We start from the raw sequence: 21,353 nt of genomic DNA, 5'->3' as shown, positions 1-21,353 counted from the left end.
CTGTAATGAGCCTTTAATGCCACTTATGTATAGGTAGCAGATGTATTACTTTATCTTTTTTTTCGTCATAATGTCATTATTGTAATGCCTATCCCCTTGTTCTTTCTGATTCCCCATAGACAGTCTTCTGTCCAGATATAAAAAACACTACAATATAGAAAATAAGGTAGAGTACCAAAACTTCCATGTGACACAATAAAACGTTTACTGCGAAAATGTATCAATCAGCGTGTCCAAAAAGATGAACAAAACAAAGAAAAACAGGTAAAAATAAAAAAGTTTTACACATTATTTGAATGCAGATGACAGTGTCATAAGAAGTGTTTTAACACCCGTCATGAATATGAATGAATGCTCATAACAGATGTTAACTGTCTTCAAAAAAATTTATATCATTTTTGATGAAAGGTTTTCTGCATAAATGCCTTTGGGTTAGGGTTGACACCTATCAACAGCATTCTTTCATTCAAGTATCATGACATGCTTGTCAGTATGATAGCTTTTATGTCATGAGTATGAGTCTTACAATGCTGTCATAAGAAGCATTCAAAAAACGTGTTTACAAAAAACGTAACAAACTCATTTTGACAATGTAACAAGTGATTAATTCATAGTTTAAAAACAAACAAACAAAAATGTCAACATTTCAAATTAATTCATAACAATTTAATCCAACAACTAGGCATCTCAGAAGCACACACTATATAATTATTTATTGCTGATAGCTAGGAGGTCATAATAGTCATAATGGAGCCTCGTGGGATCATTTATCACTGCCTTATCATCTTTACAGACTCATTACGCAACCATAACAAAGCGTGACTTAATCACAAGCAAGCTGCTCTCTGCAATAATTGCTCCCGTAGATGAATATGATGTGAAACAGGCATCGACTGCATATGGTTTTGAAAGCTCAATTAATTCACATCACACAACGGTATGGGCTTTACACTTCCAAAGCGTGAAATAAATTTAAATGATGGTTGCAAAGTACATGTTTATTGTTGAATTTCCTCTTTAAGGTTTCCCAGCTCTTTAGAGAAAGGATCCATATCCTGCATCAAAATAGACAACACTTGACTCAATTAAAGTTGAAGTAGATCGATGTTCTTTGAAAGAATAAGTTTGCACCAGGGGGCCCGGTGGACAAGTGGTTAGTGCTTCGGCCTGACAGTTCTAGGGTTGAGGGTTTCAGCTACTCCGATTTCCTCCCACGTCCCCAAAACATGCATTGTTGGCTGCTTGAACACTCTAAACTGTTCATAGGTATGAGTGATTGATTGTTTGTCTTGTTGTGCTCTGCGATTGGCCGGCCACGCAACCCTTGTAAGGATTTGTGGTTTGGAAAATGAATGAATGAAAATTTTGCAAAAGTTTAAAACAATACATCAATATGGTTTTTCTATCGCATCAGTAAGGAACCCAAGAGGATGCACAAGCACCACTCTGGAGGGATGGAGTGGAAATATATATTCATTGATTTTCTGAACAGCTTATCCTCACAATAGTCAAGGGGTGCTGGAGCCTATCCCAGCCAATTATAGGCACCAGGCGGGGGACACCCGCCAATCGCAGGGCACAAGAGCACGGACAACCATTGACGCACAAAGTCATACCTAGGGGCAATTTATTCACCTGGGATCGAACCCTCGAGCATAGAACTGTGGCAGGGCGGTCCTGGATTATTATAGGCGCTGTATTATAGTGACAGTAAAACGCAGACTTTAATCAAAGTGTTACAATTTTTACACGTAATATAATGAGTGTAGCCGGAAGGATATTACGGTAAATATTGCTTTGCCGCTGAAGCGCCGCGACTGCAACCACGGGGACTTTTTTTCAATGAGCAAATACACTCAGGCAATGAAAAAGTAACAAGGCTGCTAGCCATGGTGCTGATGTAATGATGCCTCCAAATATATCGGACATTTGCACACCAGAATAGTGGAAAGCTAATAGCTTGCTATAAAGAGCATACAAACACATAATTGTCACGCAACATTCTAACTAAATTAACACGTTTTATAATAAATTATGTGTAACACCCAACGTGGAGGATCGAATGCGTATTTATTACCTGCTTCTCCGTAAAGTTGCTACTTTACGAGCCACATAAAGGCATCATACGGTCCTCCACCGGTTATCATATTTTTTACGCCCATCGGCTCCTTTACGTCGCCTACATGATTCAGAGACAACAAACGTAGCGTGCAGGTAAATAAATAAACATTTCCCATTTTTTACCATTCTTGCTTTTTACTACCGTTAGAGCTGATAATTGACTCGTTAGAAAAAGGGGCATCTACGGTATTATCTTGCAAGAATATTTGCGTCAATGCTTACCCTAAATACAGAGGGATACAGTCACTAGTGTGCTTTTCTTTTAATTATAACAGGGTTATTATAGGTGACATTCCGACATTCGTTACATAATTTTTTTAAAAAGACGACTGTGTGCGAAAAATGACACCTGGCTTCCATTTGATCACACTTGTTTGCAGCAGCATTTGATTGAAATGGTCACGTGCGCCCATTCTGTCCATTTAACAAATAAAAACAAATGTGAGACATGAGACGTCATACAGAATAGGTAAAATTCTATACCGTGTGAGCATTTTCTGATAATATCCTAGGGCCGCACAGAGAACCTCAATTGTAGCTCAATTTAAGTTGTTTAACATTATGATAATGTTCTATGATACATGAATGTGAGATCCAAAGAGATGCTTTTCCTTCTGTCTGGTGACACCGTAATAATCTCATTAGGGTGATTTGTCCCTGCTTCAGGTGGGAGGCCAAAGGTAAACCTCTTGTACCTTGATGTGTTTGTCCAATTGAGGGGGCAACATGACACTGACCAGAGGCTCCTTCACCTATGCCACTGGAGAGGAGTATCATGGCGAGTGGAAGGAAGGCAAGTGCTGACCAAGTATAGATCTATGAATGCGTATCGGGGCGCCTTAAGATACAAGTGAAAAGTTCTGTTCCTCCCCAACCCTCAACGCCATTATAACCACCATCATTTGCTCTTTTTTTACTCTTATGTACGACCACAAACTTGATTCTAGGAGTGCTGCAGGCTTGTGTTCTTTATCCTCTGGAAAGAACAAATCTCCTGAACTGATAAGCAGAGAGGAGGCGGGCCACAAGTAAATAATAAGCATGTGTGCAATTTATACTGCCCCCAGGTGCCAAAGACGCATTCCCAAATGAACTGCACAATGTGCATTGAAGGACAAACAATCACGATTTTCATGACTTTGTTTTTCCTATTTGGCATAATTACTTATCCTCGTGGGGGGTGCTGGAGACTATCCCTGCCAAATGTGGACAAAGAATTGGTTTTCATCCAATTGCAGGACACAAAGAAATGAACAATTATTCATCATCAGACTCATACTCAAGGAAAATTTAGGGTGTTCAACCAGCCTCGCATGCATGTTTTTGGGATGTGGGTGGAAACTGGAGTACCAGGAGAAAACTCACATAGGCACGGTGAAATCATGCCAATTCCACAAAGCAAGGTCAAAACCGAAATCTCAGAATTGTGAGGCAGACGTGCTTTCCACCGTGCCGCCAAGGGAATCACCCACCCAAAAACCTGAGAGACACTAGAGTAGTGCTATGTAAAAGTACTGCTTTTATTCTCTTCCCAGTTATATTTTAAGAACACACACCTAAATCCTGTATGCTATTAATAAACCTGTGCAGTGCATAAGTCTACTGTAGATCTTATCTCATCAATTCGTGGTGAAGCCCTTTTTTTGGACACTACAGGGTATCAAGGGGAGGTTAGATCATTCCCTGGCTGATTCCTGAAGCAAAAATCCCTGCTAAATATCAGATGGATTAGAGTACAGTTAATTCCTGTCACACAGGAGGCAGATGGGACTCCTAATTTACTTCTAAACCTTTAGCTGACAGTGGGGAGGTTCACAAGGAAGTCTGTAGTAATTCACGTGATAGACAGAGGTGGCACGGCTTGGAAAATAGTTAGTTTCTCTGCCTTGTCCATCTTACTATTTTGTATTAAAGACATCTAACGATATTAGTTTGGCTATAAGGATGTTAGAGTTAGGCAGTCAACCAGTGTTACTATAGTTTGGCATTCTTTAACGGTGTCATCATGCTCTTTTTCTAGGTCGGAGGCATGGCACCGGCCAGCTCAAGTTCCAGGATGGAACCTGTTTCTCAGGGCAGTTTGAGGACGGACTTTTTCATGGTGCTGGAGTTCTGCTCTTTACGGATGGGTCCAGGTGCGCCAGCAAATAGCAATCTACCTTGTTCTTCTCACAAGCAGTGATCTTTTAATATTATTGCATTTTGTATTGTCGCTACGGCAGGTACGAGGGGGAGTTCGCACATGGAAAGTTTCAGGGTCTGGGAATCTTTAGTCGTGTCGACGGAATGAAGTTTGAGGGAGAATTCAAAGATGGGCGTGTGGAAGGATACGGTCAGTGCCATGTTACCTACACGACAACTGTGGAGTAAAACATTGAAACTGAGCTGTGTTTACCTGCAGGACTGTTGACGTTCCCACACGGAACGCATGGCATTCCCAGGAACGAGGGCTTGTTTCAGAACCACAAACTCCAAAGGCGAGAGAAATGTACTAGCGTGGTGCAGAGGGCGCAGGCATCGGCCAACAACGCTCGCAGTGTTGCTCTTTGACTGCCAGATCTTGACATCACGTCATGGTTTTTGCTTGTTCTGCAGTGCCTCAGGGAGGTGTACTCCTCCCCCTCATGCTCTTTACCCTTCATGACATTGTCGTTTCTTCTGCACTATGTTTTTGGGAAAACAGAAAACCTCATTTGTCATATGCATATTTACTCTACTTTGGAGTTCACACTCATTATCAGTGTCTAAATGTGATAACAAAAGACTGAGGAGGGGACTCGGGCAACATATTTTATACATTAGTTGACTATTAAGGACATATTTGGCCATGCTGAAAATAACCACACCGATGAAAATGATAGAAATGACAGAAAATCATTAAAAAATAATTCGTAGATGTATAAGTGCAAAGACATAACACTTGATGATATGGTCAAGGTTTTTAGGAACATGTTAAAAGATTTTATAAGATATGAACTCCATTCAGAAGTCATAATCTCGAGAAAAGGTTATCTGCAGAAAAATAAATGTCATTTCTTGACATAAAAACAATTTCACAAGGGGATAAAAATTATTTAAAATATTTTTCAACATTTTCTGGTATTTTTATAAGATAAAAATGGCCTAACTTGATGTGAAAAATTGCATAACTACAACAGAATTGCATTAATTTAAGAAAAGGAGAGAAGTTGTAATTTTATGAGGAAAAAGTCATGAATAATTTGGTGGGGGAGTAAAAACTGATGGTATTGTTATATTTCAATCATCAATCCTAACATGTTAGCAGGGTTAAAATGAGGACTGGATCTTCTCCAATGACACGTTTTATTTTCCTAAGGTATTTTTTGTTTTTCATTTCTCCCACTTCGTTTTCAGCATTGCTCCTTATACTCCCGCAGTAAAACACAATTTGCTTTTCCAATCAGATTTGCATTCCTATCTACAAATTTTACCTAACTTCAAATGATGCACTATAATAACACAACAGCCCTGCAACAAAAATATTCTCCCTTTTATACCTCCCAAGAGAGGATTGTTGCACATAAAAAAACGAATGTAATTTAGTGACTTTTTAAAATGACATAAATTGAGAAAATAATACTCTAACCATTCTTGATGGAACGGAGGGTGATATTACTTTTAATTATAGTGTACCAAACGTGCTGTCAAACAAGCTGAGATCTCGTGCACTTAAAAAGAAAAAACTACAGAATGATGCATCTCCATTTTCATCTTCTTTTCCCTTTTGCCTTAAAGCTGTTTTGGGGTGCACCAAGCTCATTTGCTCATCTTCTCCTCTTCTGCATCATTGCTATCATCTGTGCACATGTGTATGTGTGTTTGTGAGCGCAGAACATACAAATGGATTTGCGTCGCATACTTGAAGGCTGCCTTCACTTTGACAGACATGTTGCTAAGCTGCAACTCCAGAGATCCAAGCGGTACTCGCTTGACTGTATGTGGTAATGACTCCAGAGAGGAATTCATTGTACAATGTTCACAATAGAAGCACTTCCTATCCGGACATTTTCAAACCTGATGTTGAAAAAACAAGGCCTTTAGACCAGGACCTAAACTGAGGCAGCTAGCTGAAATACTTTATGTACAGTCTGTGTGTTTTTTGTGCGGTGCACAGTGATTGTATTGACTTGGACCTACTGTGCTGTAGCGTATATCAGAGAAGCATTGAGATGCAACAACTACTATGTGATGAAAAATAGGCCTTCAAAAGTGTTTTGTGGTTGCTTGCTTCCAACCTTCAACCAAAGAGTGATAAAATATTGGATGTGGGAATCATATACCGGGCACATCCAAATGTTTTTTTTTTCCTATTTCAAAGAATCCAAAAGTTGGCACATTATTGCAGATAAAGATAAAACTAAAGGTTTAATCAGACCTCCATTTTAAATGCTCCCAAAGTATCGTGTGTGTTATTGTTGTATTCATTTCTATAATACATGAGGGTTAAAAAAAATCAATATAGGCTCTCATTGTTGCTTGCTTTGAACTCTGAATTTTATTAACATAAATAAACTGCAGAGTCCAATTGTAAAGACTGAGTTGGAAAAATGCCAAGCGGTGCATGTTCCAAAACCACACTAGGATCATTTAATATTCCTTGTGTGTTTTTATTTCATGTCTCTATTTTAATTTTGACTGCTGCAAACTACAAAAGGCAAAAGAATTATATGTATGGTGCTTTAATATTGCTGTGCCTCTACAGAGATTCACCTGCCAGGCAAGTATCATCACCATGGTTACACCATTTGTTTATTTATCTATTTCACACTAATTACTTTGAGAGATAATGTGGCACGTGTGGTAAAGGGGTGTTGAATAAAATCTTTTACTGATTGGACATGTGTAGTTTTTGTCTTTTTTAACAAATATTTTAAGTTCTACTTGTGTAAAAAACATACATAAAGAACAATTCACCTCTCTTCTATTTAACTCAGCAGAAGGAATGCTAAAATACAATTCTGCATAGTCCCTAGACTCCACAGAAGTGCTCAGTGAGTCCACTTCAACATCATACATTACCCGCAGAGAGACACAATCATGAGCCATGATGGAGAACACATTAATGGGGAAGTATTTCTAAAAATAGCATTGTGAACATTATGGTCACCATATCTAATCAACAGAAAATCACCTGAACTCCATGTCATGTTTAATAGTAGGCAGCAATTAGCAAAAGGTTTTTTTTATGTTCGGCCATGAAAAAAAAATCTAAATAATGGGGGCTCTGTTGGTGGTTAGCGTGTTCTGGAATACAAACTATTCTGGGTTATTCATCGAACGTAACTCTGGTGGAAATAAAGGACTGCACATTCCAGCTTTTTCTTATTTTTCCCTTGTCTCGGAAACACCCCTCAAAGCCATTATTGTACATGGGACACCTGTATTCCATACGCTAAAGGTGTGTTTCATTGACAAGCGAGTAAACATCACTTAACATGAAATACAACTCATTAGAGGCTTTTGTTAGAATAGGTTAAAATAAATCTAATACAATTTGGTTTGCGTCATGGGGTTGGGTAGGGGTCAGACTTGAATTGAAACAATGTCCAAACCTCTACTGTTAATGTATAACTAGTGCTAGTCAGAGAGGTAAGGTACTAAGCAGCTTCGGCCATTTCACCGCCCTGGACATGAGTTCCGCCATGTAGTAATTTTCCTGATACCTTTATAGGACTTGGCAGGTATTTAAAGTCTTTTTCAACACTTTTCCATTATGTACAGTTTAAAATACAAAATTGTTAATGGAATGGAATAATGATAACCAAAAAACAATGCTATTGAGTTACTCTTCTCTTATGTGTAAAAAGTAAATATATATACTTTACCTGCGAGTTGGAGTGTGTCATTAGAATGGTGACCCTCAATCGCTTGAGTGTAAAAGAGCCCCATGATGTATCGCTTCATCTGCCTGAGGCTGTCGAGGCAGAGTTCAGGACACATGCAGCAATCAGACAAGCAGATACAGCAGGAAGAGACTTTTTCATTAGCAGGTAAAAATTAAAAAGTGGAACAGGAAAACTGCTATATTGCAATGCTTTGATGATGAAGCTAAAGCCCTTGGGTTGGGTTTGGGTCTTGTAAAACAAATACATAAATAAATAAAAGAATTGGGCTGCATCATGCTACTCTAAAATCAAACATCATGCAACTGAAAATCTTCAAATACACATACGATGTCATAATCAGAATTTGTTCTATCATTTTTCTGAATTTATAGACTTATATTTAGCCTTAATTTCACTAAAGTTGCTGATGTTATGTTACCTTTCTCAGGTGACTTTGATCAGGATGGAGGGTAAAAGACCATAAGAGTGTCTCCAAAATCATTATGAGACGTTGCTAGAAAATAACAGCAAAAAACTATTGCTAATTATAAAAGTGTATGTATTCTAAAACTTTTTAAGCAGGTTTCCCTAGTCCAAATGAGACAACAAATACTAAAGTTTTTGCTTGAGTGTCTCTGTCAAAGCTATTTTAACAGAAGAGTGCCAGTACCATTGGTTTACATGCTCACCTGGCCATGGTCAGCTAAGAAGCCAACATAATACTGTGATGTTGTTATCCAGGACTGAAAACGCTGTCATCTGTATGCTTCTTCTGGTTGGATGCTATGCTGCTATTCTTATTCCAGCATATTTCCCCCTGGATAAATTCGCTCTGTCTGATAATCAATATTTCAACCAGGAGGTTTGTATGTATACACACCAACAAAGGCACCCTTGCCGACATGATGCACATGCACAGTCTCCTCATTTTCAGGATGTACTTAACCATTCAGCCTCTCTGTTGTCTGGTCGGTGTCGCCGTCACTGGTGCGTGGAGCATCTCAAGCAGCTTCCATGTTCATCAGCCCTGACGGATATCCCAGTGTTTCTACGGCGAGAAGGGAGAGCCGCAGCATGGGATGAGTCCCCTCCTCTGGGTCTCCGTGGGAGTCAAGAGCATCTGGCTCGGGCACTGGCCTCTTTGCCCAAACCCGGCCTGCCTTGGTCTTTGCATAGAGGAGGCCGCTGTACAAGATGTGTGGTGGTGGGCAGTGGAGGAGTCCTTCATGGGAGTCGCCTGGGAACGCATATAGATCAGTACGATGTCATCATCAGGTGTGTTTGGCAAACAGATTGGTGAGAGATGTTTTACTATCCGTTAATAACAAAACAAGTTGTGCTTAAAAAAATTCGAATAATTTGTTCTGCCAAATTACTGTCTGAGAAAGGCCCAATTTCATGGTTTTGAAATCGAGCGTTCACTACCAGGTGTGTTCTGACCTTTCTGTGTAGAGTTTGCATGTTTTCACCAGGCTTGCATGTTTTTTTCCCCTGGTGCTCCAGTTTCCTCCCACATCACAAAAATATTTTTGTTAGGCCGTTTGAACACTCTAAATTGTCCCCAGGTATTAGTTTGAGTGGATGGTTGTGCCCTGCGATTGGCTGGCCACCAATTCAGGGTCTCCCTTGCCTGGTGCCCATAGTTGGCTGGGGTAGGCTTCAGCACCCCCGCGAGCCATGTGAGAATAAGCAGTACAAAAAAATGAATGAATGAAGGACCCTAGAGATTAAGTATTTTTTAAACAACTGGGTTATTTCATAACAAAATGTTAGCTTTGAAGAAAGCTAGAACAAGTATTTTAAAAATGTCATGTTGTTGTGTTTTTTTTTCTTCAATTCCAGCATTTCTGGTGCAAGGGTTTTTCCTTGTAAGACAAGGAGCATTTGTTTGTTCTTTCTCCCATTTATAATTCAGTACTTTTGTTAATAATAAAGCATATTGGATTGGGTACTTGCTCCTGTCTTGCTGACCTGCATTCGGCTCCTCTTTACCCCGTTCCTCTTTTGCTCTCCTGCCATATTCGTGAAAAATATATTGAACTTTAAACATTTTATAACTGAACGGTAACTGTAGCAGCTATTCTGTTGTTTGAGATAATGCTCCCACTTGTGCACCTTGCATCCAGACTTTGTTGTAAAAAAATAATCATGTGAATTTTGTTTCTTACCCCCCTCGAGGATGAATAACGCTCCAGTGCTGGGATATGAGAGAGACACTGGTTCTCGCACCACTATCCGGTTGATTTACCCCGAGGGAGCACCTAGTTCCGCCAATGAGTACAAGGAGACCTCCATCATTGCTCTTGTGGTGTTCAAGAGTCTGGACCTGGACTGGCTCACGTCTATCATCACTAAACAACCTCTGGTGGGTGCGCACCAACAGAAATGGAAACATTGAATTGAAATACAAAATAGATATTGGCCTTACTTCACTCTTCAAAAGGGATTCTGGTCCAAATTGTGGTTCTGGAAGGATGTGGTGGATGATATCCCTTTGAAGGCAGATAACTTTCAAATCCTCCATCCAGATATTATTCGCAGGACTGGGGAAGTTCTGCAGAAATATTCCCACACACAAAGAAAAGTGAGTGTTTTTTTTGCACCTCATTAACCCTCAGATGTGACTGGACCCCAGACTCTTCCATAATTGGGTCAAAAATGACCCACGTACATTTATATGTTTATCATGTATGGCTGTTAGGTCTTGATCCTTTACATTTCAAGCTACAGTAAATGAACAGAATGATTCCTAAATATCGTAAACGGAATTATCGCAAAAACATGTTTTTGTTTTAAATGGAAAATGAACTGATAACTATTTTTCCTTACAAAGATATTTGAAGAAACTGCTCTTTACTAAATGGCAGGAAGAAATACTGTAGTAAGCATGTGTTGTGTTGAAGTTAAGGGTGCCCACTCTCGGGGCTGGTGCAGTGGTCATGGCGCTACAGCTCTGTGATCATGTGAGCCTAGCAGGCTTTGGATATAACATGCAGCACCCACACGCCCGTCTTCACTACTACGAGACCATACGCATGGCTGCCATGAAGGCTCAAGTAAGTCCAACTATATCAGTCGTGTTCAATGCAAGTTATTACCAGCAAAAGTCTCTAGTTTTTGAATTGTCTGATGTTTACAATGGTATTCGACAGGAATCCCTCATAATAATCCAGGCATATTAAATGTATACAATGAAGTGCTGTCCCATTGTGTGTTTGGCCTCAGAGGAGGTGTTTGCTCTACTTTGTGTTCTTGTACCTGCAGGTAGTTCATGATGTCTCCTCTGAGAAGCTCTTTTTGCGGCAGCTGGTAGCAGCCGGTGCTGTCAGCGACCTCACGGGAGCTCTGTGATGCGGATGCTCAGACGCTGACTCTAATGTGAACTTGGAACGTGCTCACCTCCTCCCTTTCCTTCCCGCCGTGAGGTTGATTATGATGATGATGTCCTACATTACTGTGACCACGCAGCTGCTTGGAAGCGGTGGAAACTGACCTTTGAAGCACATCCTTAGGGTTTGACAAAGAACTTGGTGAATTCAACTATACACATAAAGATTAGAGGATAAGTACATGACTGAAAATGCCCTTCTTGACAGGAAGTTACATCATCATCCCCAATAATAGTGGGCCTACTTTATAGTGATTTGGTAACAAAGATAGCCCCGTCACAACCAGTTATTTATGAATGTTTGAGTCGGTATACCTATTGACATATACACTCATACACACAATTTTGGATGGTACGTTTGGAAGGAAAAATGAGAACACATTTTTAAGAGTTTTAAGAGTTAGTCACTGATGGCATAGTAGTACATTCAGGCAGCATGGGATCGATTCCAACCCAGTGGCAGTGTGATTGTGACTGCGTACGGTTTTCTGTCTTGTGTGTGTCCTACGACTGACTGGTGAACAATTTAGGTTGTACTCTGTCTGTTGCCTGAAGTCAGCTGGGATATGCTCCAGAACCCCGCGACCCCGACAAGGATACACTTAAGTGTGGAAGATGGATGGATGTGGTTTTAAGTGTGACCTTCCCCTAAAAAAGAAAACTCTCACTAAACTACATATATGGACTGCTAAAGACAATGCATGCCAGAAAAATATAGTAATTCCTTTTCTGTAAAGAAAGATAAAACTTCATGTGAACAATAACACTTGATTTAAATGCTTCTTAAGAGATTGGCATATGACAGCCATTATCATGACATGACACCTGTCATTAACATGAATGAATACTTATGCAGCATGACAGTGAAGGAACCAAATTTTTTTTATGTATGCAGGAGACAATTGAATGGCTGAAGTTTCACTCAAAACATACAAAATATACCTAAATGTTTTAATGTTGCCGTGTTGGTGGCAGGAAAAAAAGAAGCAGACTGTCACAAAAGTGGTATAATAAAATATTAAAATGTGCACAACTAAAGTGGGCTTATTCTACAGTACTATATGCTGAATGTCTAGAGGAGTGGGTTGCGCGAAGGCTCCCACAGCTTGCTGGCCAGCTGTTTGCAGTGCTGCAGGATGATGTCAGTGGGAATGACACCCAGGTGCACCGTGAGCAACTCATAGCACTTTACTACCTCACCTTGATGGCTCTTACTGTAGGAGCGAAGCAGCTTCCTGAAGACAGTCAATGTAAGTTGAAATGCTTTTTTAAAAAAAGTCCAGTGAAGTCCTCTCACCTGTAGTAATCCCAGGCCAGCGTCCCAATGGGGGCAGAGTCATCGGGTAGGGGGCGCATTTCCACTGCCTCCAACTTGTCGCCCTGACAGGTTACACAAGTTAATTTAATGTGAAATAGTCTTTCCTCATGAAGGTAAATGAACAAACTTACAGTTTCATTTTCAAACCAGAGGAAGTAGCAGAAATAGAAGTCGCCGTCTCGTAGCGTGACAGTAGAGTAACCCTTTTGGAGGTATCGCCGTGTTGTGCTCACTAGCCTCCACACCTTTAATGTAATACAGAGGAGTAGGTTGAGGCAACATTATGCAAAAAATACACATATATATATATATATATATATATATATATATATATATATATATATATATATATATATATATATATATATATATATATATAAGCTAATAACACTCAATTTTAATACATTTAGGAGGCAATTATTTGATATAGTATCCTGCTATCCTATTTTCTATATGTCTGAAAAAAACTATTTTTTTAGGTTGTGCTTGGACAAAAAAGCCTGCTTTAGAGTAGTATCTATTAAGTATCTGCAGAGTTCATACAATGGCAGATATTGCAGCAAACCTATCATAAACATTAAATAGAGCCAATTAAATTTACAATCTGAAGAGGATCATTAAAAGGTGGCGTTGCTAGGTTAAGTCACCCACTTGAAATTGTAGACAATATTTGCCTGACAAGTGCAACTCACCTTGTTTTTAATAAACTGAGCCACTGGTCCTTTCCCCAGCTCGGATGTGGTGCGTTCAGTGACATTGAGGGACGGTGCAATCATCTGGCCAGTGGATCGATCCACGCAAATGAAGTGGATGAGGCCTGGGAAGTCCTCCAGGTACGTGAGGTCAAATGGGTCAAGGACAGCATAAGTACTATGAGATGTCTTATTCGAGGATATATTAGTGATAGGGTGATTCTATGACAGGATATGACACCATGGTTATGTTTCGCTTGCTTTTCACTAGCAAGAAGTCCTTCCAGTCTATTAGCTTTTCCCTGGGAGCAAACAAGACAAGGAAAAGGAAGATAGGAGACACATTGAGCAACATATTAATGAGAAATTCACGTCCACTTCAGCACACCCCATTAAGGCTTTGTATTAAAGAACTGGGTTTGAACTATACTCCAAACAATATATCAGATATACCATTATAACAACTCAATATCCCAAATATCTAATTAGCCAATTATACATGGCAGAAATTCAATGCATTTCTCTAGAGTTTATGGGATATAACCTGGATAGAAAAAAAATCCAATAATTGGCAGTTTGTGGGCAAACATGTTTAGCTACATAAATCTGTATAGGACAAAAAAATAATCAAAATGTTTTAAAATGTTATTTAAGTATGACTGAATAGGGCTTTGAATGATTCATATATTGACAACAAGATGTTGATAGGGAAAACTTTCACTAAAATTGACAATAATTTTGTTTCTCAATATTTTCTAATGAAATGTAAAAGACAGTGGGAATATAGTTTCCACACTGGCCCTATATAATCTGGAGCTACATAGTAGTACTTGATTCCATGATTCAACAAAAATCCCCATGAAAAATTGGACCTAAAGGTAGCTGTGAATTCGATTTCTACTACGCAGCAATTTATAGATCGGAGAATTCAGTAAATACTGTAGACGCCTGTTGCTCTCTGAGTAAATATCATACTGCCTAATACGCACCGCAGCATGGCTTGGGCTCGCTCCTGCAGAACGGGAGAAAGTTTCTGACGAATGTCAGCCGGACCAGCGTCAATTAGGAAGCACTGGCGGTAAACGCCGCATAGCTGAGTCTTCATGTTTTGACACCAAGGGATGAGACTGCAATGAAAACAAAGCAAGACTTACACATGGAAAAGGGAACATTCTCAGCCGGCAAAAGCACTCACTCTCTGTTGAAGCCAGGTCCACCTCGGGAAAAGGCCCGATTCTTGAACTCAGTCCAGACATTTTGTAACTGTGATGACTGGATTGACAAGAGCACAATGCCAAACTTTTCAGCCAGAGCTACATATGGTAACACAAATCAACGGAATGACTCAATCTCCACACCCTATGATAAGTCGCATGATCCTAATTTAATAAAATCCAAGAAAAAAGAAAGGTAGCACGCAGTGGGTGTCTGTTCTTTTTAAATCTCTCAAACCACTCATGCCTAGCTTTAATTGGTTCTTCTTTAATGACACCAACCGCCGCACGGAACCTTCTTTGGGAATAAAATGTCCAGTTTGTTTACATTTGACGAAGTAACCACCTTTGTTGGCTTTAGGGAACGATAGGCATATGTGAGCAAACTGTGGTTATCCATTCTTTTAATATATGTCTAACCACCTATGGTTAGTCATAAATCATTCTTCTGTAGTAATGCCAAGGGTCTTCCCTTGATAACAAGTTGGCACCTATACTTGAAAATAACTCATTGTTTCACAAAAGGAACCCTGGAGATCTATGCTAGCAACAAAATGAATGAGTTCGACAATGCATTCTGAGAGCACTCTGCTACATTTAGAAAGGGGTGGTGGTTAAAAATTATGAACACACCCAGCAAAATGCATGGAAAATTTGCTAACTGCATCATGGATCCATGAAGCGCATTAGTCCGTAAACATCCATGAAAATGATGCTTTGTTTATAGTTTAGTTCAGTTTAATACGAAAAAAAGAAAACTAAAAATCAATACTTGAATGTATTTGATGAATTTGTCAAGTTTGCTTCTTATGTCGTGTATGGTTGGTTGACTTCTAGTAGCAGATGATCCCTCCTGGCCTTCACTCAAACGTTTCTCCAGTTTGGCAAAGGCCTCCAGAAACGTGTAAATGGATTCAGCCACTGCACTGTTGGGAATCTGAACAAGGATAGTATAAGTTAAAATTCAAAAAGAACGTGGAAGTAGGTCTGTCGCATGAGAGATATTTTCCCAGAAACTATTGCGATAAAAAATTCTATCATCAATTAGTGTTCCTGTTGCTGTGAACAGTACAACATAAATTAAGCCTGGTAAAATTGCATACAAAGGTATGAAAAATTCAATCATTCATTTTCCGTACCGCTTATCACTATCACTAGCGTTCTGGAGCCTATCCCAGTCAACTGTAGGCACGGGACAACATCCTGAACTGATTGTCAATCAATTACAGGGCACAATGAGACAAGCAACCATTCACGCTCACACTCATAGTACCCGCGGACAATGTTGAGTGTTCAACCAGCCTACCATGCATGTTTTTGGGATGATGGAGGAAATATGCAAACTCCACACAGGAAGGTTGGAACTCAGCCACGATTGCACCCTCGATCTCAGAACTGTGAGGCACACGTGCTAACCACTAGCCACTCGACACCACACCGTGGTATGATATTTAATTTTAAATAATAAAACTTTAGGGCAACCTTAAATATGAAATGTTATATGTATTGCCAATACTATGAGTATAGTCATTTCGATGCCAAAATATGCAGTACTAGCGTGAACGAGTTAAAAGCTTTCTTAGAAGGAGAGAGAATAAGGCAGCACAAATGAATTTTGATGGAATGTAATTTAGCACACAAAAAAACCTGTAGGCGATGTTATATTGAATGGTAGCACATAAGAAATGGCCAATAATCTTTTGTACGATAGCCTGTTGGGAGATCAGTTGACGTAGTATAATTATAGCGATAGGCCTATCAAGGAGAGAGACGCACATATTCACAAACCTTAGTCAGGAGTACCAGTGTTATTCCTGGCCAGAGAGGCAGGCAGTACATGGAGTGAGGCATCATCGGATACAGACCCTCCTTGTGAAACACCTCTAAAAACACCCTGCGTGGAGCGGATGGATCAGGAGGAGGAACATCCAGAGTGTGTAGACTGTCTTCTGCCATCTGAAAGCAAAACAAAGCAATGAAAACATTGGAAATGTTATGAACTTATTGTTGTAATGTCACACAAAAGTATTATGAAGACAAACATGAATGTCGGGATCCACAAACTCAAACACCGTGGCTTCTTGTTTTGTTTGTTTTTCTGGAAGATAAAAAAAGATCAAATTTGAGATAATTAGAAACATTACATATAATTGGTAAAGTACGCATTATTACATTTAAAGGGAAAGAACACATCGAGTATGAAAAATGTTTGCTCAAAAGTATCAAAGTATACCAATTTTGTGAGTTACACATACAGCTACGATCTGATCAAGCTACACACAAACACCATTTTGTGATAGCAGACGAACAAGAAGTTATAATTTAATGGTATAGCTCGATTTTGCTATCAATCAATCCTCCTGCTCTTTTCTTTTTTTAGCATAAAATATAAACACGTAAATAGTCATTCCTTAAACAATGACTGTTCTGTGTAGGTGAATCCAAACTATATACTGCATACAAACTTACCTGAAGTGCTTGAGTCAGTGGGGGAAGGCTGAGGTGTGTAAAAGCTCTCAGGGCCTGAGCCACTGGTACTATCAAAATCCTTCACAAAAAGAGAAAAAAAATATGTTCATAATTAATAAAATAACACTAATTAAAAGTGTTAAAAACTGTGCCAAAGTAATTGTCACTCTGTAAAATGCTCCTCCTCATCTCCATCTCCAGTACATAGCCTACCTCAGATGAGTGGTCATCTTGGTCTATGCTGCTAGGATACATGTTTTGAGCCATGATGATGAGGGCCAAAAGGTCCGAAGTGGAGAGTGTGCTCGCATTACGGCTGAAGATAAATTTGTGAATGTTTCAAGTTATTTGAGGAAGATAAGACAACGTGTTAAGCAACTGCAAGTGCCCCACCTGGAGTAGAAGGCCAGTAGTTTGGTGTGGACCAGGATGAAAGCATGCTGGACCTCCTCGCCAGCCCTCTCTACACTGTTGTTAAGCTGTTGAACCAGACGACGCTCGAAGAACTCAATGCACTGCTCACACAGCGTGGGGTGGATGAGCCTCTCTACCGCCTGACAAGGCAAAAAAAAGCCTCAATCACTGATCTTAAACATCATTATGCATCTGCATTTGTCCAGTTCTCCATACAAAATGCAAAACATTCAGTTAAATGTTTTTAACGCCACCTAGCGATGAAACATTAAAAACAGATGTTGTGATCAAATAACAAGTGAATGCTTTTAAGAAACCGTTTTTTTCTCATTTAATATGCAAAATATAAAAGAACTGAAAGTACATTGTTACCAATGTAACTTTATTAAAATTTTGTTTTGCTTTTTGTTGTATTAAAGTAAATTGGGAAATGTTCAATACGAGAAGAAAAAAGGGTCACATTATTAGATTAGATGGAATTTGATTCATCCCGTACTGGGGAAATTCACTTTGTTGCAGTACCGGGATGGTGCAAAATGCAAAAAGGTGAAAAAAACAGACACATATAACACTAATGAAGATTTTGTTTCGTCTTCCTTGGACAAATAAGATGGTCAATACACTCTACCTCCACTAAGAAACTCTGGTCATTCTGCCTGAGGTGGTTGTGAGTGTCTAACAGACTCTGGAGATGTCTCCACAGACGGGCCCTTTGCTCTGTGTCTTGAGGACGGAGTCTAAACAACAACAGTTGTGTCAGCTCACATCAACGACAGAAGAACAATAGAGAGTGCAAAAAGTCAACATAAACCCCCAATCGTAAGAAAACTGCCACTGAGTCGGGTGTAGTACACATTTCGGACAAGTCTTACTCTCTCCTGATGAGGCTACCGCTGAGAGTGACCATGCCGAAGAGGACCTCTATTATCTTCTTGGTCACATAGATCTTCCTCCTCAGATCGTCCTCCTCCTCCTCGCCATCCCCGTTCACGGCAATGTAGAGACACTCGTCAAACTGTAGGGCAGCACAGAAGGTCATTACAAATAAGTGGGAAAATGATAGATGTAGTGCAACTCATGTTCTAGCTCAGGATTCCAAGTATGAGAAAATATTCATAGCTGGGGTGTCAAAAGGAATATTATATCCCAAAAACCTGCAATGAAAAAGAATAACAATACAAAACAACAACAAGACTTTTTCCTTTATAGATTTTAATAGCATAATTTACTATACAAAGTAGAAACTTTCCATTGGACGTTATTCATATAAATTCACTGGGAAGTTTTCCTATTCATATTTAGCCTCACTTATACAACAGTTACAGTACAAACATGTTGTTTGGTCATGTTATGTTCAACAAACTGGATTCCCAAATAGTGCTCATTAATTAATAATAGTTTTTAAATGCTGCAAATTGAATTTTCGCCTTGGAGTTTATAAAACATTTATTTTTAGTAAGGTTCCTTTGTGTTTTTGTTTTATAATCCAATTAACTATAGATAACTTCGGGGGGGAGAACAAGCTCAGATATTCATTTTATTTCAAACTTGTAATGTAATTGTGCCTGTGGTTTGCAGAGATGCTTGTATAACTTCAGGACGACCTCTAGGGCAGTTCTATATTAATCTTGTTTAGCTGGTTGATCAAAATCTATACAGTGCACTATTATATTATTTTACTTTACTTTACTATATATTACTTATGTTTAGTGTTTTTTGCTGTACCTGCTGAAGTACATAGATGTGGTTGTTCTCTGTGGTGAAGCAGGTGTAGCTGTCACCCATCCTGTCCACCATGGAGCTGCAGGAGATGATGATAGGCGCAAACAAGGTGCTGATACTGTCTTCAAAGGCTGGAAGCTTTAATGACCACATATTGTAGATTTATTACAAGACAGGTAATCACATGTAGCTATAATTTAAACCTTTCATCTCTACCCTCTGGCCTTCCTCCTGGGCGGCACCATACTGCTCCTGGATACTGTTCTGGAAGCCCAAGTCTGTCCAATGGAAGAGAACCTCGGCACTCTCGGTGGTGATGAGCAAGGCTTTCATTTGCGATACTTGCCTTCTCTCTTTAGAAGGAATCTAGCAACCTGCATGCAAAACTTATATACTGCACCTTTATTGAATCAGATGTGATGTGGAGAGCTGCAAAAAAATATTTGTCAATCAATATGTGGATAAATTATTCAACAAATAGACAGACGGAACAATGTCTTTCTTTTGAAAAACACAGGGCATTTCTTCAAATTAAATCAAAGGATTACAATTCACTTACTGGGTTGGTCCAAAAACTGAAAAAAATGCTGATGATTGTTTTCCGAAGTAAAAACAGATGTTTCCAACCGTCTTATTTTGATTAATCACACAGACAATCGGGCTGCTTTTAAGGACCACAATGGAAAATGGATAACATTTACTGTTAAGTTGAAATACAAGAGAGTTGGAAAGAGGGGTCAAATCCTTGATGAAAATGTGTCTAAAATATGAATTAATGATCAAAATAATTGTAAATTGATGATACTAAATCACGAGTCATTGTCCATGAACGGCTGCATCACTTGCGATATGTTTGAGTGTGGGCCATACATTTATTTATGGACTGCCATTGACGGCGCATGATTGCTGTCAACCCTCCCGGACAAAAATGATTGGACATCAGTGCCGGGCAATCTTTCAGGCAAATGTTGCATATTAGTTTTAAGTATGCAGTAATTTTTGTGCATCTCTAAAATTAAGGGAAACCCATCCCCTTTGAAAATCAGTGGAAAATAGAGCAAACTATGTTGTTTCAATGTATTGTAGACCCTCCATTAGATATATTGATATTATTAATATTTATTGAATGGTCCCGACGCAAAATGGCGGACAATAGCGTTATTCCCGTTGGCTCACTCGTCAGACATCTAACCTTTCATACTGTAGATGATACCTATGCTTCCCCATTTTGTGTTGTGCAGATCAAATTACATATATAGAAACACAGTGATTATACTTGGCAAATTTCACCATATTTCTGTTTTTCTACGTCGTCACTGAAAAAGTTAGTTTTCAAGAAAGTGTCAAACTTCCTTAAAGAACTCGTACTTTCCACCAATTTAATATAATAATTCCAAGGCTGGAAATACTTACTTTGAGTTTCTAAGTGCTGACGGTGTTTACATTAGGTTCCAATGGTATGTTCTTGCTTGATTTGAAAGTTTCGTCCAGTTTGTGTGCATATTTGTGCTCCGCATTCCTTCCGCATTTGAGCCGCAGCACGACCACATCATGTGGCCGCAGTACGACTACATCATGTGACCTCAGCACTGGCAGTGTTTGTGCGAGCCGGTATACACTGTAGTATTTATTTATTTATTTTTAAATAAATGTGTTTGTGTGCCAATGCCATGTGCTGACTCGAGTTTAAAGCATGACCAACACCGACGTTTTAACACAATAAACAATAAAACCAACTAAGATATTTATGTATTCATTCATTCATTTTCCATACTGCTTACCTTAGCAAGGGTGGCAGGGGGTGCTAGAGCCAAGCCTACTATGGCCAGCAGGCGGGATAGACCCTGAATTAGTTGCCAGCCAATCACGGACCACTAGGAGACAAACAACAATTCATGTTCACACTTATACCTACATACAATTTAGAGTGCTGAACCAGCCTAAATGGATGTTTTTGGGGGAGGAAACCAGAGTACCCGGAGAAAATCCATGCAGGCCTGGGAGAACATGTAAATTCCACACAGGAAAGTCAGAACCTTTGATATCTGAACTGTGAGGCGGACGCCCTAACCACTCGCTCACCAGCCCCAACTAAAATAGTCATACAAAATACAACATGAAAAATTTCTTTACACTGTGATTTCCATTGACGGTGATAGATATCCTATC

The 21,353-nt window shown here is 39.4% G+C and overlaps 3 protein-coding genes across 8 annotated transcripts; 2 read left to right on the top strand and 1 right to left on the bottom strand.

Moving 5' to 3' along the window:
* Positions 1-107: 107 nt before the first annotated feature.
* hps1 (HPS1 biogenesis of lysosomal organelles complex 3 subunit 1) lies at positions 108-20,768 on the bottom strand. 4 transcript variants are annotated; one of them, XR_013303828.1, is made up of 24 exons: positions 20,598-20,768; positions 19,401-19,613; positions 19,188-19,322; positions 18,335-18,477; positions 18,091-18,199; positions 17,442-17,602; positions 17,262-17,364; positions 17,049-17,127; positions 16,622-16,677; positions 16,368-16,535; positions 15,352-15,516; positions 14,561-14,637; positions 14,355-14,492; positions 13,603-13,667; positions 13,366-13,511; positions 12,805-12,918; positions 12,653-12,735; positions 11,226-11,474; positions 10,396-10,521; positions 10,136-10,228; positions 8,657-9,204; positions 7,968-8,056; positions 4,517-4,784; positions 108-1,055 (listed from the first exon to the last, which is right to left on the bottom strand). XR_013303828.1 is itself a non-coding variant. In XM_077612987.1 (19 exons), exons 2-19 carry the CDS (start codon positions 19,562-19,564, stop codon positions 12,428-12,430), a joined length of 2,001 nt encoding a protein of 666 aa, XP_077469113.1. In that variant the 5' UTR covers positions 19,565-19,613; positions 20,598-20,768; the 3' UTR covers positions 12,348-12,427. The 4 variants fall into 4 exon arrangements, 3 of the variants coding, with proteins under 3 accessions (XP_077469113.1, XP_077469114.1, XP_077469112.1); XM_077612987.1 differs by lacking the exons at positions 108-1,055; positions 4,517-4,784; positions 7,968-8,056; ... (2 more) ...; positions 10,396-10,521; positions 11,226-11,474 and adding an exon at positions 12,348-12,590 and having other exon boundaries at positions 19,401-19,462; positions 19,531-19,613; XM_077612988.1 differs by lacking the exons at positions 108-1,055; positions 4,517-4,784; positions 7,968-8,056; ... (2 more) ...; positions 10,396-10,521; positions 11,226-11,474 and adding an exon at positions 12,348-12,590 and having other exon boundaries at positions 19,401-19,462; positions 19,585-19,613.
* morn4 (MORN repeat containing 4) lies at positions 2,127-6,970 on the top strand. 2 transcript variants are annotated; one of them, XM_077612991.1, is made up of 5 exons: positions 2,127-2,214; positions 2,788-2,914; positions 4,142-4,256; positions 4,344-4,453; positions 4,523-6,970. In XM_077612991.1, the coding sequence occupies exons 2-5, from the start codon at positions 2,848-2,850 to the stop codon at positions 4,669-4,671; spliced, it is 441 nt and encodes a 146-aa protein (XP_077469117.1). In that variant the 5' UTR covers positions 2,127-2,214; positions 2,788-2,847; the 3' UTR covers positions 4,672-6,970. The 2 variants fall into 2 exon arrangements, with proteins under 2 accessions (XP_077469117.1, XP_077469118.1); XM_077612992.1 differs by having other exon boundaries at positions 2,169-2,214; positions 2,767-2,914.
* st3gal7 (ST3 beta-galactoside alpha-2,3-sialyltransferase 7) lies at positions 7,752-12,556 on the top strand. 2 transcript variants are annotated; one of them, XM_077612989.1, is made up of 7 exons: positions 7,752-7,823; positions 7,975-8,132; positions 8,709-9,242; positions 10,146-10,332; positions 10,411-10,551; positions 10,871-11,023; positions 11,232-12,556. In XM_077612989.1, exons 2-7 carry the CDS (start codon positions 7,993-7,995, stop codon positions 11,316-11,318), a joined length of 1,242 nt encoding a protein of 413 aa, XP_077469115.1. In that variant the 5' UTR covers positions 7,752-7,823; positions 7,975-7,992; the 3' UTR covers positions 11,319-12,556. The 2 variants fall into 2 exon arrangements, with proteins under 2 accessions (XP_077469115.1, XP_077469116.1); XM_077612990.1 differs by lacking the exon at positions 7,752-7,823 and having other exon boundaries at positions 7,841-8,132.
* Positions 20,769-21,353: the final 585 nt, after the last annotated feature.

This window comes from Stigmatopora argus, chromosome 11, assembly GCF_051989625.1.
Source record: "Stigmatopora argus isolate UIUO_Sarg chromosome 11, RoL_Sarg_1.0, whole genome shotgun sequence".
In the NCBI taxonomy this organism is placed as follows: Eukaryota; Metazoa; Chordata; class Actinopteri; order Syngnathiformes; family Syngnathidae; genus Stigmatopora; species Stigmatopora argus.
This window is presented reverse-complemented; position numbering and strand designations above follow the sequence as displayed.